Raw genomic sequence first — 18,619 nt, forward strand, 5'->3', positions numbered from 1 at the left:
GCTACTAAATGTGTTGGTAGATGAGGTGCTACTCAGTGGAAATAGTATGTTATGGTTCGTAAATAAACTTTATAATTTCTATTTTATTAAATATGAATAATATAAATTGTTCATTTTAGGTTTCAAAAAAAGCCTGTAAAGAATTATTGAAAGGGCATAATTCAGTGAGATATTGATTATGTGTTAATAGCTTTCCCCGTATTTATAAAAGGATAGGCCATTTGTGTGTTAGAGACCACTGAAAAAGACTGTTCAGTTGAAACGTACTTAGTTTGGAGAGCCAGTTTGGAGTAGTGGTTAAGTGCGCGGACTCTAATCTGGGAGAACCAGGTTTGATTCCCCACTCCTCCATTTGCACCTGGCTGGATGACCTTGGGCAAGCCATAGTTCTGTCAGAGCTGTTCTTGAAAAAGAGCAGTTTCTATCAAGAGCTCTCTCAGCCCCACCTACCTCACAGGGTGTCTGTTGTGGGGAGGGGAAGGGAAAGGAGTTTGTAAGCCACTCTGAGACACCTTTGGGTAGTGAAGGGCGGGGTATAAATCCAATCTCTTCTTCTTCTTCTTCTAGTTCTTTTCCTTAAAATGTTTTTTGTGAATGCTTTACTACTTACAATCATTTTGTGCATATATTAAACTCTGGTTGTTTTATCTACACTACATGGGCTCCTGGAATAGGCTTCCTACTAGTTGATGCACTACAAGATGCTTCTTTTGATTGTTCTGCCAGGCAGAGTCCACAATGGAACAAAGAAGCCATAAGAAACCCCAAACAGAAAATCACTGAACACCTTTCTTCCCATAGGGAAACAAGATTTGTCCCATGCTTCTTTGTGCTTAAGCAGTCTGTGTAATCATTACCCCGGCTGTAAAAGAAACACCACAGTTGTTATGTCAGTGGCCTGGCCTTCAAGGAAAGGCAAACTATTCCCCACTGTAGAATAAGAAATAAAGGAGAAATCAATACAGAGGTGCCATTCATCATACAGAAAACACAATTCACAAGATATACTACAAAAATAATGCCACATAAAACCAACTGTAATGCAACATTTGCATAGAAAAGTAATAAATACGAATAACTTTGTCTGCAGTAATAAAGATTTAAAAAAACACAAAAGTTATTGACAAAACTACTGAAGCCCAGTTCTCAAGTTGCTTTTTAAACACTGTAACATAGACATGAGTTGGACATTTACAAACCATGGGTCCTAAAGAACTTGTTGCACACAAGGAATCTCAGAGTGTGGTTAATCTAATCAAGTGGGTACAAACTCAGAAGAAATAGTAACTATGCAAAAGTGACATGACTCACATCATAGTTATTTTATCCTGCAGAAATTAACTTGAGCACTGGGTCTGGATTAAACTGAATGGTGCAAGGCATAGAGTGAAAAAATTAAATGTTAAAAGATAACTGAATTACAGCTTTAATTCCACTTTATCTCTTAACCTACAAAAATAGGCAGAAACAACATATAACTTCATAAAACCATACACTTATGGAAGATACTTCAGTATAATCTAATAATAAATAAGTAGAAACTGGAATGATGAAAGAAATACAGCTGGTATAGAGTTGCTTTGAACAAAACACTCTGCATTTGTTATACTGTAGTTATAAATAATTTTTAAATAAAATTTGCTATTTTTCCCTATCAAGTTGATGGTGCTATTCCATGTGCCTCTGTCCACCCAAACCACATCACACCTATGCATGCACCAGCCAAACAGTTAACTCTTTCAGCGCAGGCTACATGCTATTCTCACCACACAGCAAATTTTCCTACCCTTCTAAAGAGTTGTAGTTGAACAACGAAACTCAGTGTGTTCCCAAATCACAAGGTGAACACTGGTAAGGTGGGAAACTCACCCATCTCATAAGAGTAACACGTAGCCCAGTCTTCAGTCAGAAAAACCAGCTTAATAGCTGCAGCTGTACAGAACTGTCGAGATTTTGCATTCAACCATATCTGCCACAATTTTCCTTTGGTTTCGTCCTCAGTTGGCTTCTATGTATTTAAATCTCATTTTAACAAAAATCTAAGTGCTGTACAAAACTCTCGTTAGTCCAGTAAAGGTCCTTTAAAAATTCAGATTCTGACCCTCTCTTCTGGAACCAGCCTAGTTAAACATGATGGATTCAGGGTCTTGATTTGCCATTTGAGCCATATGTCTTAACACATCCTTTTTTGTTATGATGCCCAGAAGCCTCCTAGAGAAAAAGAAAATGGGAAGAAATGGAAAGGTCATTGGTCATGAGTTTGTCATCCAGTTTTCAAGTTTCTGCTTGAGGCATCTTCTCTAAGAACTTGCTAAACAGACCACAGTTATTTTAAAAAATACTTTCCCCCTTCTCTAAAAAGCAAGACAAAGGCTCTTTAGAAAGGCCACAGTTTCTACTCATGAATATATAGGTTACTGTTGAAAATTTACCACTCTGAAGGCTATACTACCGTTATTATTACAAATACCGTTTTTTCATTATGTTTTTCATCCTTTGGCAAAATGATAAATCTGCTAAATTCCCTCAAGATGCATTCCTGAATGCACTAAGTTGTTGGACAGGCAAGAACATGTCCTCATATGACATCCTCTCGCAGAATACATTTGCAAGAAGAATTTGGGAATTCCAGGCCAAAACAGACTCAGCACAATCCAGGCCAGAGTGTATGGCAAGCCAGTGTCTCATAGTCCAAAGTATCAGGAATGACTTACGGAGATAGACCTATTAGATGTGACCTGATTATGAATAGGGCCATCTTCAAAAGATTTCTCATACACAACTGCTCAAACGCAAATTATATACCCGCAGGTGAGAACCCCTAAACTACAAAGGACAGGAACTCTCAAGGACTCTTCCACTCTAGCACTTCTATACAAACATTCTTTACACCGCTATATTTTTCCCCTGAGTGTTATTATAAACAATGGTTGAAATGATTAATGATGAAATTCATTAATGATTAAATCCAAACAGCTTGTTATGTTAACAAAACTGTAAATCAAAAGCTCATTTGTGTATCCTAAGTCACATAAATGCACTCTGTCTGCAAAAGCATGTGAATAATCTATGACAATTTATAGTAGCTACGGTTACAAATATTGCCACTTTATGTTATTTGTCAAACCACAAGAACAAAATAATCTATTTTTAAAGCAATGAGACCTGTAAGTCCTCAAAATAATGAGTAAATCCTGTCTAATTTTTTAAAAAATGTAAAGAGGGGAGGTAGATTTCAGACCCAGCATCTGCATTGGTTTAGGTGGGACAGAAGCTGAGGTTCACCCCTGCTGTGAAATAATTGTATTTCTTTTCTCAACCTTTCCTTACCTTTAAGGCCCTTAACAGTCAGGGACCTACGTACCTTCAGGACCACCTCTCCCCGTATGTCCTCAGAAGAGCACTGTGCTCAGGAAATAAGAACTTCTTAGTGGTCCCCAGCCCAAGAGAAATCCGGCTGTCCTGAACCAGGGCTTTTTCAGCCCTGGCCCCTCCTTGGTGGAACTCTGCCGGAAGACATCTTTGCCCTGCAGGAGTTATTAACTTTCCACAGGGCATGTAAGGCAGAGATGTTCCACCAGGCATTTGGTTGAGGACAGTGATGGGGGGTGACACATCTGGCACTCTCATCTACTCCCCCATCCCTTGCAACCCCTCCCCAAAAGGAGGTTAGGGGAGCTGATTTTCCATCATCTGATATATGTTTTGTTTTAATCCATCTGTTTTTAATGGTTTTAATGCTGTTTAATTGTTATTATTGTTTAATTGTTATTATTCCATTGTAAGCTGCTCTGAGCCCTACTTGTAGGGAAGGGCGGCCTAGCGAGTTTAACTTAATAAAAATAAATAAATAAATAAATAAATAAAACTTGCAAACTTCAGACCACAGTAAAGGGGAACAATGTCAACTTTATTACGTAATGGTGATGCATTATTTGAGAAAGCGGGCATCTGCTAAACTTTCACCAAGGAGGCAAGTGACAATTTGCACACTCTAATCACACACACACCCTTCTCTTTCCATTTTGGTCTGAAGCAACAGAACAAGGTTAGAGTCCAGTGGCACCTGTAAGACCAAAAAAGTTTTATTAAAGGTGTGAGCTTTCGTGTGTCTGACAAAGTGTGCGTGCACATGAAAGCTTACACCTTGAATAAAACTTTGTTGATCTTAAAGGTGCCCCACTGGACTCTAACTTTGATCCCTCTCTTTCTTAACAGCAAATCAGAGGACATCAAGAAGAATTCTTTTGGAATTTACACATGTCACAGATTCAACAGGAAAAGGTTTTGAAAGCCTTGTACTGAACAGGGTGATAGGAAAGTATGGATTGTTAGTGTCTAATATCCGTGGCTCGAGAAAGGAGTGTAAGACATTGATCGGGGGGGGGGGAATCTTCAGGCATTTTTTCTACATTGTTCTCCTCACAACTGGATTATTATTTTGGTTCATGCCACAGATAGTCCAGACTAGGCAAAATAATTTTTGGACTATTACTTCCCACTTAGCCTGGCGCAACAAAATGCTGGGAAGTGGCCTTACAGGATTTGCCACAGCTGACCCTGAATCCTATCTCAGATATGTTGGTGTGCTCACCTAGATTCTGTCAAATCTTTTTTCCTGCAGTTGCCACAATTACTTGCTGCATTAAGGAGCTTACTCATGGCATACATCTCCATCATAATGTCCCAGGAAAAAATATGCTTAACCTTCTTTGTTCCCAGTTAGGGCACTCAAGTTGGCAAACAGTTAAAAGAAGATAATACAAATCAATTTTTAAAACAGTGCATATGCATAAAACCAACAATTGACAATTACAGTTGTGGTATTTGTTGGAGGATTAAATCCATTGAATCAAAGATGTATCTCTTTGTTTTAAAAACTGAGTATGCCTTTCTCAATATTAAAAGAAGGTTTTTTCTTGCATTAGTTAAGTTATGGCTCCTTTGATTCATTGTTGATCAATAAAATTAAGTTCCCTTCTTTCGGCTGGATGGTTCCAAATGAAAATCTTCAGCATGTTGGGATTGTTCAGCTTCTTAAGCGTCTTGGACAGACGTGAATTGGCCTTCTCACTTCCAATGGTGAGAGCAGAGAAACTTTTCTGCAGATCCTGAGACAGCTTCTCCAGAACAACATTGGTATTGCTTTTACACAAATGATGCCAATTTTATTGAATAGCGCTCCAAATAAAATCCTGAAATTTCTTCTCTCTGCTGGTTTTATACAAAGTCATAAATGTTAACTAAGGAAGCAAATTTTTGTATGATTTTTCTTTACCAGAGTAAGCAAATTGAAATGGAAAGGGACTCCATTTATTAGAGAAAATAATTTATTAAGAAAGGGGCCCAATGGAAGGTGTGTGGTTAAAGGAGGGGCCCAATGGAAGGTGTGTGGTTAAAGGAGAAAGAGGTCTTACCAAAGGGAAAAGGGGGCTTTGATGTACTCTGTCACCCAAGGCCCAAAACCTGGAACCAGCCCTGACATAGATACGGTAGTCTAATTAAACATATAGCATTTGGGTTGCACCATAAATTTGTTAACACCTTTCTTCACTTACTAGAACCCATTTGAATCAAATTATTTTTCCAAATTTTAATGGCTGATTGCTATTCTTAAACTGGGTTTTCTAGAATATTCAGAAAACATGTTATAATTGGGTTCCAAATTAAATACACTCTAGAGCAAATGCATTTATAATTACAGTGCAGTTTATGTATGTATGTGTGACATCTATTTAAAACTAACCCCTGGCTTCCTCACTGATCTAATAAACAGACAGAATCTGGGTGATGGACAGCCAGAGAGTGTCCTTAATGTCAGAAAAGTACACACTATTGAATTTAAAGATCACTTCCTATTTAATACCATCCAGTTCAACTGTGAAATGAGCACCCAAAGCACCCAAGCTTGAAAATGTCCTTCATAACATGGAACATCAGTGGCTCCATCACTGAACCTTTGCCTACACTGCTGCTTCAGACTGTTTAGAATCTAATTTGAGCTACTGAGGGACATATTCTGCATTACTCACAAGGTCACTGTTTCACTTGGGTTGGCTTCTGACTTGTATTTTGAATTCTTGCAGACTCCGAAGTCATATGCACTTTTTTATTTCCGAAAAAAAAGTGTGATTATTCTCTTCATGAGTCATTTACTTCAGGATTTCTCAAAAACACTTTTAGGCTCATTTAAGTCTGGCTAGAAGCTCAAAACAAAAGCAAAACATTTGCTAACAATGACATTGTGTTGGCGCTCTTCCCAAGCTGCAAAATACCAGCTTCTCTACTAGATTAAAGTTTAATTAACATGTATTTGGCAACCACGTTACCTTCAGTTTAATTCTGTGCATTGTGAACACTGCTGTCAAGATGATAAAGAACAAGGATGTGCATGCACGGTCATGAGCTTTAACGGGAAAACATTTCAAAGGCTCTAGTGAATTTGTCAGTCCCAGTTCAAATGTTTGGTAGAGTTCCTTCCACAATAGAGAAGGTAGTGGTACTTCCTGTCATGTACTTCAAAGAATCTCTGGGCAGGGACTTCAAAACTAGCACTGCTTAGGTAATTTTAGGACTTAACAATCTTATGCCCACCCCTGCCATAGTAATGCATACTTTAAATGAGAACCACAAAATGAATATTCAAGCAAACTTGTCTCATCCCATCTTACCATCTCCACTGATAGTGACACATAGTGTAACCTGATTCTGTGCATATTTGCTCAGAAGTCCTTTGTGTTCAATATGGCTTGCTAGCTACAGCCTGCTGAGACCATGAGTCAGGGCCCCAGACCCTCAGAGCAGTAGTGGAAAACAGGAGCTGATTCCCTGCCCCCACTGGGGTTTGGCAGGCTTTGGTTTAGGAGCTGAGAATCCAGTTTACAGTTCTTTGATGGATGGAAGGAATGCCTTGTTGTGTAGCTTAGTGCAGGCAAGGAAATGACAGAGGCAGAATTCTTAGCACAAGGTTTTATTCTTCTGTCTTTCTTGCAGCCCCTGCTCTACATTTTCCTCCATCTTTCTTTCTCCCTCCTACTCTGTACTTTTCAGTATCAAAGAGTCTAGTCTGTCCAGCAACTGATTACAGTCTCCCTAATGGGACAAATTTCTAAATATCAACAACAAAATAAGCTGTGGTTATTGAAACACAACAAACCTGCACACTGATCCACCCCATTAGGGCCACAAACACTATAAGGAGCATCGTTTAATTGCAGCCAGTCTGTTTTATTTAATAGATCTAGTTCTAACACTTTGTCCTTATTTCTCCTTCATAACATTTAAAGTATCTACAATAAATATTTTTATAACACATGTGTTATATGCTCATACTGCATTTAGGTTAATGATAAGAATGGTGAGGCTCTTGTCGACTGGGCTGAAGAACATGGCTTGCATCTCGTTTTCAACGCTAAAGACAGAAGCACCTTCAGATCAGTGGCATGCAATAGAGAGTCCAACCCTGATTTAACATTTGTTTCATCTGAATGGAGAAGCCAGCCCTTGCCTATATTCAGACATGTTCTTGAGGCTTTCTCACATAGTCAGCATCAATTTGTAATCCTCGAGCTAGGCATCCAAATACCAGTTATCAGGTCTTTTCCAAGACCTGAATGGAACTTTTAAGAGGGCAAATTGGAATGGTTTCTGTGAAGATCTGGATAGGTGACCTTGATGGATCCCTCCAACACATCATAACTACCACTGATTTGTTAAAGCTATGGCCAAAAGGCACATTCCTCAAGGATAAAGGAAAGAATATATTCCAGGCTGGAGTGATGAGAGCGAGATACTGCATCAAGATTTCCTCAACAGCATAGACCCAGATTAACTACTCCATGAACTCAATCCTGCACAAAGGCAAAAATGGACTGAAGCAACTGCGAATTTGGATTGCAGGCATTCCAGAAGGAAAGCCTGGAGCCTGTTGAAAAAACTGTTGAAAGAACCCTTAAAATTTCCTTAAAATCTGCCTCCATTCCTGAGGATTGGAAGGTAGCTAATGTCACTCCCATCTTTAAAAAGGGTTCCAGAGGAGATCCGGGAAATTACAGGCCAGTCAGTCTGACGTCGATACCGGGTAAATTGGTGGAAACCATTATTAAGGAAAGAATTAGTAGGCACATAGATGAACAAAACCTATTGAGGCAGACTCAGCACGGTTTCTGTAAGGGAAGATCTTGTCTCACTAACCTGTTAGTGTTCTTTGAGGGGGTGAACAAACATGTGGACAAGGGGGATCCAATAGATATTGTTTACCTTGACTTCCAGAAAGCTTTTGATAAAGTTCCTCATCAAAGGCTCCTAAGTAAGCTCAAAAATCATGGGATAGAAGGACAAGTCTTTTTATGGATCAAAAACTGGCTAATTAATAGAAAACAGAGAGTGAGTATAAATGGGCAATTTTCTCAGTGGAGGGTGGTAAGCAGTGGGGTACCGCAGGGATCAGTACTTGGTCCACTGCTTTTTAACTTGTTCATTAATGATTTGGAGATGGGAGTAAGCAGTGAAGTGGCTAAATTTGTGGATGATACAAAGTTGTTCAGGGTGGTGAAAACCAGTGAGGATTGTGAGGCACTCCAAGGGGATCTGTCAAGGATGGGCGAGTGGGCGTCAACATGGCAAATGGGGTTCAATGTGGCCAAGTGCAAGGTGATGCACATTGGAGCCAAAAATCCTAAATATAAATACACATTGATGGGGTCTGAACTGGCAGAGACTGAGCAAGAGAGAGATCTTGGAGTTGTAGTGGATAACTCACTGAAAATGTCGAGACAGTGTGTGACTGCAATAAAGAAGGCCAATGCTATGCTGGGGATTATTAGGAAGGGTATTGAAAACAGATCAGCCAATATAATAATGCCCCTATATAAATCAATGGTGAGACCTCATTTGGAATACTGTGTGCAGTTCTGGGCACCACACCTTAAAAAGGATATTATAGCTTTGGAAAAAGTGCAGAAAAGGGCAACTCGAATGATAAAAGGGTTGGAACACTTTCCCTATGAGGAAAGGTTAAAGCGCTTAGGGCTCTTTAGCTTGGAGAAAAGACGACTGAGGGGTGACATGATCGAGGTTTATAAGATTATGCATGGGAAAGAGCAGGTAGAGAAAGAGGTACTTTTCTCCCTTTCTCACAATACAAGAACTCGTGGGCACTCCATGAAACTGCAGAGCGGTCGGGTTAGAACGGATAAAAGGAAGTACTTCTTCACCCAAAGAGTGATTAACACATGGAATTCACTGCCACAGGAAGTGGTGGCGGCTACAAGCATGGACGGCTTCAAAAGGGAATTAGATAAGCATATGGAGCAGAGGTCTATCAGTGGATATTAGCCACAAGGTATAGCTAGGGGCTCTGGGGCAAGTGATGCTCTGTCTTCTTGGTGCTTGGGGGGGTCAACAGTGGGAGGGCTTCTAATGTCCTGGCCCCACTGCTGGACCTCCTGATGGCACTGGTATTTCTGGCCACTGTGTGACACAAAGTGTTGGACTGGATGGGCCTTTGGCCTGATCCAACATTGGTGTCTCTTATGTTCTTATGTTCTTAACCCCAGATTTTGAAACACACCTGCCCTGAAGACTGCAAGCTGTCAAGGGATTTCAGTGCTGATGACATTTCCAAGGCACTGAAGGACATCAAGAGTAGAAAGGCACTAGACATTGACTGCATCCATAATGAGTTCCTGACCAACAGCAGCACATTCACTAAGAAGTGGCTTGCAGTGTTTCTCACTGACATCATGAGAACAGGAAGACTCCCTGGGGAATTCAAAAAAGCAAAGATAGTTGTTGTTCTGAAACCTGGAAAACCAAAACATCTGTTGGAAAGTTACAGATCTATTTCCCTTCTGAGCTCTTGTTATAAACTCCTCGAGAGGCTAGTCCTGAAGAGAATCAGTGACAGAATTAACAAATATGTCCCTACAGGGCAAGCAGGATTAAGACCCCATTGTTGTTGTGAAGACCGCTTAACAACTTTCATTGAGGTGTCTTAAGACATCAGCAATTTTCTTGGAACTGACTGCAGTTTATGACACAGTCTGGAGGGATGATCTGCTATACAAGTTGTTACAAGTTATGGGTCAGTCAATCAGCAAGCAGAAGAAACTGAATAACAGTCTACCCCAGGGCTCGTTCCTCATTCCAGTTCTTTTCAATCTATACATCTCTGATGTTCCCCAGAAATTATCCAGAAAGTTTCCTTATGCTGATGACATGGCAATTTCAGTAAGACACAAACCAATTGAAAGGTTTGAGGAAACACTGACTAGGGACCTTGAAATTTTGGCTGACGACTACCATAAATGGTGGCTTATCCCAGGCTCAGGAAAAACAGAATGCTCCTGTTTCCATCTCAATAATAATCTTGCCAAACATGAACTGACTGTCTACCTTAATGACACCAAACTTACACAAACCATACACCTAAGTACCTTGGCATTTTCCTGGACAGGACCTTGAGCTATAAACATAATTTTACCAATGTAGCAGCAAAAATATGCTTGTGAAACAACAGTCTCCAAAAATTATGTGATACAACTTGGGGTGTGTCTGCTACAACACTTAGATGCTCAACTTTGGGGTTGGTGTATGGTACTGAGGAATATGGTGATTTAGTGTGGCTCAACAACCCCCGTGTCCACAAACTTGATGTCCAACTCAATACAACAATGAGAACCATCAGCAGATGTATTAAACCCACTCCAACCTATTGGCTACCCACATTGTACCACATCACTCCTCTGTATCTCCGAAGACAAGATGCTCTTCTGAGTGAATATAGAAAGATCACTGATGGAGAGCTCCCCATCCACAAAGACAAGTCAGTCAGTTTATTGTTGCAGTCCTTAGACCAATCATACAAAAACAAATACATATTTACAAACACAAGGCTGATGTGGGCCTATCCAGACTAAGATCCTGACTCCCAGCAATAAGATATGAACAAGTCCTGCAATCACAGAACTTCAATCTAAGGAATGAATGGTTGTGAACATGGATGCAATCAGTTCCACCCAATAACCATAACCTGATAAACTCGAATGAGAGGCCCGCAGGATTTTACTTGCTGTGTAAAGTATGGAAGACAGCTAATTGAATAAGAACAGGCTTTGGCAGTTGTGCAGACGTGATGTTTAAATGGGGAAAAATACAAGGACCCAAGTGCAATTGTGAGGCAGCCTGCCAAACTATTGGCCATCTGTCAAGGAATGTGAGCACCATGCTTTCCAGGGAGATGTGATTGAGCTTTTTGAACTCTCTTCAGCTGTGATTGAGTGGATTGAAAATTTAGATATTAGCATTTAGGGGGATTGCCCAGTCGGTCTGCATACGCGTTGTATGAACTTGGTTACGTTTGTTATATTATAATATTATTATTTTAATATGAATTAATATATTATTATATTATTTTATATTATTATATTATGCTTCCTGTGTGTAACTCTGCGATATGTTAAATAATAATAAATAATAATACTGCATTTAGGATTGCTCTTTCCTCCACTTTTAGAAAAAAAGGTTGGGTCCTATGAATCCTTCCTCTTTCTTTTTTCCTCCTTTCTCTCACTTCCCCTCCCTATCCTGCTTGCAAGGTGGCAACACGGTCCAGAACTGGTCAACAGTAGACTATTAACACCATCGGGGGATTAATTTTTAACTTTGTAATATTATATTTATTGTATTTTAACTAGTGATTATGATGTATTTATGTATATTTTACTGGTAAATTGCCTAGAGCTCTGTGTACTCAGGAATTGGGTGAGTCATAAATCTAATAAATAAATAAATTGACAGATAGATAAGTAAATAAATATTGCACTAGTGGTTTAGCCCTGTTCTGCCTGGACAAGAAAGAAAGTTGAAAGAAAGTTCCACCACTAGCAGAACAAGTCATAATAATCAACCCAACTGTATACATCTTTGTTTCCTCTGTATTCTAATCTACCTCTCCTTCTTGCTCTTTTAAAAACTAGATTAATTGATGTAAAACTGGGTTAATTTCTTTCTGTTTGCCCATTCCACTACTACAATATCTTTTGCCAACATAATAGGCACGTTAACAAAAACTAAGAATTTCAATAGAAAAGATTAAAATATGTGTTCAAACCTGCCTCATTTAAATTAATGGGAAATATAAGAACTTACATTTGGCTGGATCATGCCTTATATCTTCAGGCACATTATCAGAAGTAAGCCTGTTTAATACCTTCGGAAGCATGCTTGTCTGCATGACGCAAACATACCAGAGGGGGGAAATATTGGCTACATTTTCACACAAATCCATCATAACCTTGAGACCAACAGCTAAGGAAAGGAAGAAAGAGGAAAGGCTGTGGCTCAGTGGAAGAACCTCTGCTCTGCATGCATTAGATCCCAGGTTCAACATCTGGTATCACCTGTTTAAAGAACTATGCAGTTGGTGATGTGAAAGACTCCCCCCTGAGATTCTGGAGAGCCACCACCAGTCTGCATAGACAATCATGAACTTGATGGACCAATGGTCTAAATTATGGCAGTTTCATGTGTGTTCAAAGTTGTACGTGTGCCTTGAAAGCTCTACTCCCACTGCACCACTGTAAAAATTAAAATACTCCAGACTGCTTTTTCAGCTTTCTAGCTTGGAGATTGATTTGGACAATTAATTGTTTTTTTCAACAAAAAATAGTGTTTTTAAGCAGAGATTGGTAGAAATCAGGTGGGGAAACGTTGGAAGTGCCCCAGTGGTCAAAAAATTCTGTTGTCAATGCTTGCTGGACAAACTGTAAAAATCTAATTTATTCAATGAGCATACACAATCAGCCTCTCCTGCCATGTCAGCATTCTGACTACAAGCTCATTTTCTGCCCATATGTATATATGCATCCATACCCACTGCGAGTGACAAGACATTGTCGGAGGCCAAGTTTCCGAAAGATGTCTACCACTGTTTCCATTGGTGTGTGGTCTGTGACAGTGAAGGGACTCAGATTAAGAATGCGACGGAGCTTCAGTGGATGTGGGCTATTTGCAGGAAGTTCTGGAGGGTCTTCAGTGAAGTACACAATGGAGTTGCTGACTACCCCATCCTGTCGCTGCCTTGCATTCTCTATGTGACAAGGAGTTAAGAGAAAATACACACAAAGAATTGAAGAGTTGTAATTCTGGTATCCCCTCAAAGCGATAAAATTGGAGAATTTCACATATTGATGAGCATAAAATACCAGAGTTCCTAAGGGCTGTATGAAAGGGGTAGCTTTTCCATTTTGTCAGCAATGCTTATTTGGCTTCTGAACAGTTCTCAATTAAACTGTATCCTGATACTAATATTAAAACTGCTTTTGTGAACTTCTCAGTCTAATAACTGTGACTAGCAATCTTCTGAACAATTATTGTTGAAGAATGCCCCAAAATAGGCTGTCACACTGACCTTGATTTTTCTTCTGTGTCAAATGTACATGCTGAAATTTCAAGAATGTTGACATTCTAAAAACATCTTGTGTTCAAAAACAAATCCTAGCTAACTCTTAGTCCCCTTTGTTTTAGACTGACTGAGATTGCTACTGATCATAAGAAGAGGCCTTCAACTGAAATATGTACATTTGTGAAGCTCATTTCTATCCATTACAAAGAATTAACCTGTCTCTCACTTTTCCTGTCCCAAAACTAATGATTTCCAACACATCTCATCTATATTATGTATTTTCTTGAATCTCTCACTTGCAATGTCGGTGAAATTAACACTGTCAAAGCCAAGCCTTCCATCAAATTAAGAGGCTCCAACAGTCTTTGAGTTCACATGTTATTGTAGATCTATTGCAATTTATAGGAATATTCTTCTGTCCTGTCATCTTATGATAAATGTGCCTTTTTCCCCATTCCATTGTGCCTATGTTTGCTTGTGCATACATTTCCCACAGTTCATATTAATCTGGTTGAAAAAAGATAATTTAATTTGAACTATGGTAAGATTTGCACATAATGAAGAAAAAGATTAAATGAAAGAAGAATATATAAATTGAGAATGTCCACTTCCCTCTCAGATCAACAAAAGAAACTTATATGGTTACTATCAAGTAATGCAACATTGCTCTTCCTACAAAAAGAAATAACATCAGGAAACACATGCTATGATGTTATTCCTGAAAGAACCAGTCATGGATCTTTCAGAGAGAGAGAGAGATTTGAAATGACCATGTGTTAGTTTAAGTTTTTCTCCTGTTAAATTCTCAATCCCCATTCACAAACAATTTGCTTCTTATCTGGTGTTCATGACAAAATGTCCATTAAGTAATCACACATCCAGATGCATATACAATATGGAGATGTCACTCACTGATTGCAAGAATTAACTCCCGTCTCTGTGCAAAACCAATGAGACGTTCTGAGTCTTTAGAAACCACCACTGGAAAGCCATTGTAGTCAGTCTCTTTGATTAATGTCTCCACATCTTCCACCGTCATACTGTCTTGTGACAGAACAGAGAGAGGAGGCTCTCCACGCCTAGGCCTCATAACATCTGTGGCCAATGTTCTGTGAGTAAACTCATCCTTCACATCCAGAAAGGGATACCCATTCAAGTGTATGTGTGCCTCATAGATCCCTTCTTTCCCAAAGGCATCAGCTACCCATTTGCTTGTTACTGCTGCTGCCATCAGAGGTACAATGTACTCCAGTCCTCCTGTCAACTCAAACATGATCACAACAAGAGAGACGGTCATTCTGGTAACTCCACCTGAAGACAAAGAGAGAGGAAGAGGGATCTTTCAAGTTTTCAATTAGTTGTGGAGCAGGTTATTATCCTTAAGATACTTACCTACATTCCCAGAAGACTACCATTTCATCTTATTCAGTTCAGTATTAGTTGTGAAAACAGTAATAATTTACAGTAAGAGCCACTCCTATGGGATCCATGTGACATTGGTGTAGAGGGATAGGATAATAAGGGCTTCATGTAAACTTAATGTATTCAAAATACATCCTTGACCCCTCACAGACATATCCTAAGTGTTTCTAAATTCTGTAGAGTCTGAAGAACAAATTTTGAGTCCAGTGGCACCTTTAAGACCAACAAAGGTTTATTCAAGGTATTTGGCCAAAACCTCTATGGTCACCATACGGCCAGCTGGCCAGCAGCAGATTGGACCCCCAAAAGCAGCAAACCCCCACTCCCATCGGGGGGATGGCAACCCTATAACATGTCAACCTAGCTTTAGTATCAATAAATCATTAAATTAAAAACTATCAGTGTGTTGTACCTGCAGATCTCCAACCTTTTTGAGCATACAGGCATCGTTGGAATTCAGACACCGTATAGTGGGCACAGCCACAATGCCCACTACAAAATGGCTGACACTGTAGGCAGAGCCAGCCACAAATGTGTGCTATAGCTTCCCTTCAGTCGCACAGTAAAGATTCTTGTGCTGTGGGAGTAGCTGCTGCCAAAGCAACATCTTTAAAAAACTGCACTACCAATCAAATCTCCAATGGCCAATTGAAACCCTTGCTAGGCAAAACCCCCTCCTGGCCCCACCCACTGTCTAAAAATCATTGGAGGGCATCAGGAAAGGTGTCAGTGGGTGCCATGTAGCCAATGGGCACCACATTGGGGACCCCGTTATGCAACATGCGACAATGATGGAAATTTTACATTGTACCTAAACAGGCTGCAGCTCCCACCATGGCATAAAGTCCTGGGGTAACACAGTCGGCTCCTGGTCTACACCAGTTTCTGAAGATGATCCAGTCATGATGATGATAAGCCAGCTGCTCCACTCCAATTCCAACTATTCTACCAGCTATAGCTCCTACAGCCATACTGGGTATAAATAGGCCTGAAGGGATCTCAAAAAACAAAGAAAAAGAAAAAAAATGTCACAAGGGGGACATTTATGCATATGAAGGTGATGCCAAATTTTCATTTAAATGTGACAACTGAGGAATCACTTGATTATCTGAAACAAAATTGTTTAATTATTATGACTCATTACTGCTTTCACTAGTATAATGATCCATTTAAAGTATGGGAAGACTTACATGTACGTCAGGCAAAACTCAGTTGTCACTTTGACTAACTACCCCACCCCACCCCGGTCCAGGATCACTTAGAAAATTACCAAGAGTCTTATGGCACTAACAAGTATTTACTCTAGCATAAACTTTCAGAAACTAGAATCATATCACAGGATTCCGACTAAGGGCTGTCAGAGAGATCTACTGTTGTCCAGGATGGTCTAGATCACTACGGATGGGTGGAATCTTGCAATCCACAGGGGCAAGGATTACTGTATTCCCTCTCTGCCATCCAGAGCTATTTCCAACTTTCAGAACGTTTATTCCTAGGATGGAGGGACGACTTGAGTGTGCTAATACCTGCCACTGCAGCAAATCATTTCAGAGGGAGGGGAAAGGGGCTAAGTTGTTCCTTTCTTTCCCTTCTGTATACAGACCTCAACTCACATTACAGGCAGAAAGAGCCTTCCCACTTCAGCAGACTGGCCTACACGGTTATTAGCTCATTTAATTCAATCCACCCTAGGAATAAACTTTCCTGGGGCATGGGAAAGACATTGGACTGTAAGCATCTTCCACTGGTGGTTCACAGGACCCGAATCAATGCACTGGACAGGTTTGAGCTAGAAGTTGCCTTGTCAATCTGTCTTCATTTCAATGATAATCCTATGAATGCCAGATGTAATCCTTTAGCACTGAGTCACTGTTTAAGGAATTTAGTAAATGTGGCGTAACAATGGGTCCTGTGGTGTACTGTACCGGAAACCCACTGATTGCTACACATACCTATGTGCTTCCAGCTGATACCCTAAGCAAATGCTGCCTTTCATTGTCCACAGTCATGCTATGTTGCAACCACATTTCTCCAGTTCTGGACTCAAATCTGAATGATCTGATGGGTTTAGAAGTATAATTGACTTCATAAGTTTCCTAATAAGGAGAAATTTACAAGTACCTTGCAGTACGGTCTTTTAAGACAGCCAAAGAATAATGTCTTGTGATGGTTTGTTACAGGGGAAAAGTTACTGCTTGTTTACTTTTTCGTGTAATTGTTGTGTAATAGAACTTTGTTTTGAATGTGTCCCTACCCATCAAATTTATTTCATCCCTCAGTTAATAATCGCATCCACATTATTTAATTCACAACCAGAAGTGGTCAGATTCTCACAGAAAACTTTATCAGAATGACAGAGGAAATCACTACTTTGCGTCTTCTCTCCATCGTAAATAATTACAAATTCAACATAATATCACTACAGTTCTCTCACTGCAAAAGTCGGGGACTGCGGTGGTTCAGAGGTTAAGATGCTGAGCTGCAGACTGGAAGGTCTGTAGTTCGGCAGTTCGAGACCCTGGTGCTGTGTGACAGAGTGAGCTCCTGTCTCTGGTGCCAGCTCCTGCCAACCTAGCAGTTCGAAAGCAAGAAATTGCATGTAGATAAATAGGTACCGCTTCGATGGGAAGGTAACAGTGTTCCATGCGCCTCAGCATTTAGTCATGCTAGCCACATGACCACAGAAATATCTGACAGCACTGGCTCTTCGGCTTGGAAACGGAGATGAGCACCGCCCCCTAGAGTCGGATTCGACTGGCTTTCAAGCAAGGGAAACCTTTACCTTCTATCACTGCATGTAAAAGTTGATGCAACAATTATCTTCAAACTCCAGTTGTTTCCTCTTAATCTTTTGTGATATACAGTGAAGACTTGATTTTTACAATTTCCAAAATATATAAAAGGAATATTAAGATTTTTATAAAAGTATTTTATTGTAGTTTAATTTTAGTTATGTGTTTCTTTCTAGCGACCTCAAGGTTTATTATTTTGTAAGACCCAAAATATGCACGTCTCCCCCACCTTTTTTATAGAATCTGGTAATAATGTATGTTTCACAGGTTAAAAGATTACAAAATCATTTAAAAACATCTAAAAACGAGCCCCTGTCACTGAGGATACTCCACAACTTTATTACTAAATGCTTTCTTTATAATTTAGATTAAATTTGAATTACTTGTCAAAGGCAGTATAAAAATTGGAACAAGGAGCCTGACTTCTCTCACAGGTGAAATCAGGCAATTCATTCCTGTGTCCTGGCTTGTCAAGAGGCTTTGTGATTTACTGCCTTGCTTGCCTGAGGTACAATCAAGTCATCAGTCCAGTAAAGCAATAAAAGGAAGAAGGTGAAATGAAAACATCAGTCAGTTCCACTTGCTCCCTTCATCTTGGTAAGATAGACACTGAATATTGTAAAATTAAGCCCTTTCCTAGAGGCAAAAGATCTATTGACCAGGATGGATTTATTCCACATCAGACTTTTAACAATGAATACCAGCCTGGCATTTTTAAGATGAATTAGAACTGAAGGAGTGAAGTGACTCCCTAGACCAGGGTGCCGAACTCATTTGTTATGAGGGCCGGAATAAATGAGACCTTGTTGGGCCCGGCCATGTGTGTCATAAAATGTAATGCCAGGTAGCAGAGATATAAACTTTATAAAGGACACAAACACAAAGGCTTTTTGGTACCTTTCTTGGAAGCTTCCCCCCCCCCCAATTCAGTGAGACCCAGGAAACCCATAGATTATCCTAGACTCACCAAGAATTCCTGGACCTTACAATTATTTATTTG

At 39.8% G+C, this 18,619-nt stretch overlaps 1 protein-coding gene across 1 annotated transcript in view; it reads right to left on the reverse strand.

The window, feature by feature from the left end:
- Nucleotides 1–2,120: 2,120 nt before the first annotated feature.
- CLCN4 (chloride channel, voltage-sensitive 4) overlaps nt 2,121–18,619 on the reverse strand; it is a 62,551-nt gene continuing 46,052 nt past the window's right edge. Inside the window, exons 9-12 of the mRNA XM_015423136.1 lie at nt 15,639–15,825; nt 14,318–14,716; nt 12,874–13,090; nt 2,121–2,211 (exon numbers count right to left, since the gene is read on the reverse strand). Coding sequence (XP_015278622.1) covers nt 2,121–2,211; nt 12,874–13,090; nt 14,318–14,716; nt 15,639–15,825 — 894 coding nt within the window. The remainder of the gene's footprint in view (nt 2,212–12,873; nt 13,091–14,317; nt 14,717–15,638; nt 15,826–18,619) is intronic.

This window comes from Gekko japonicus, unplaced genomic scaffold (assembly GCF_001447785.1).
Source record: "Gekko japonicus isolate JY-2015 unplaced genomic scaffold, Gekko_japonicus_V1.1 scaffold478, whole genome shotgun sequence".
Taxonomy (NCBI): Eukaryota; Metazoa; Chordata; class Lepidosauria; order Squamata; family Gekkonidae; genus Gekko; species Gekko japonicus.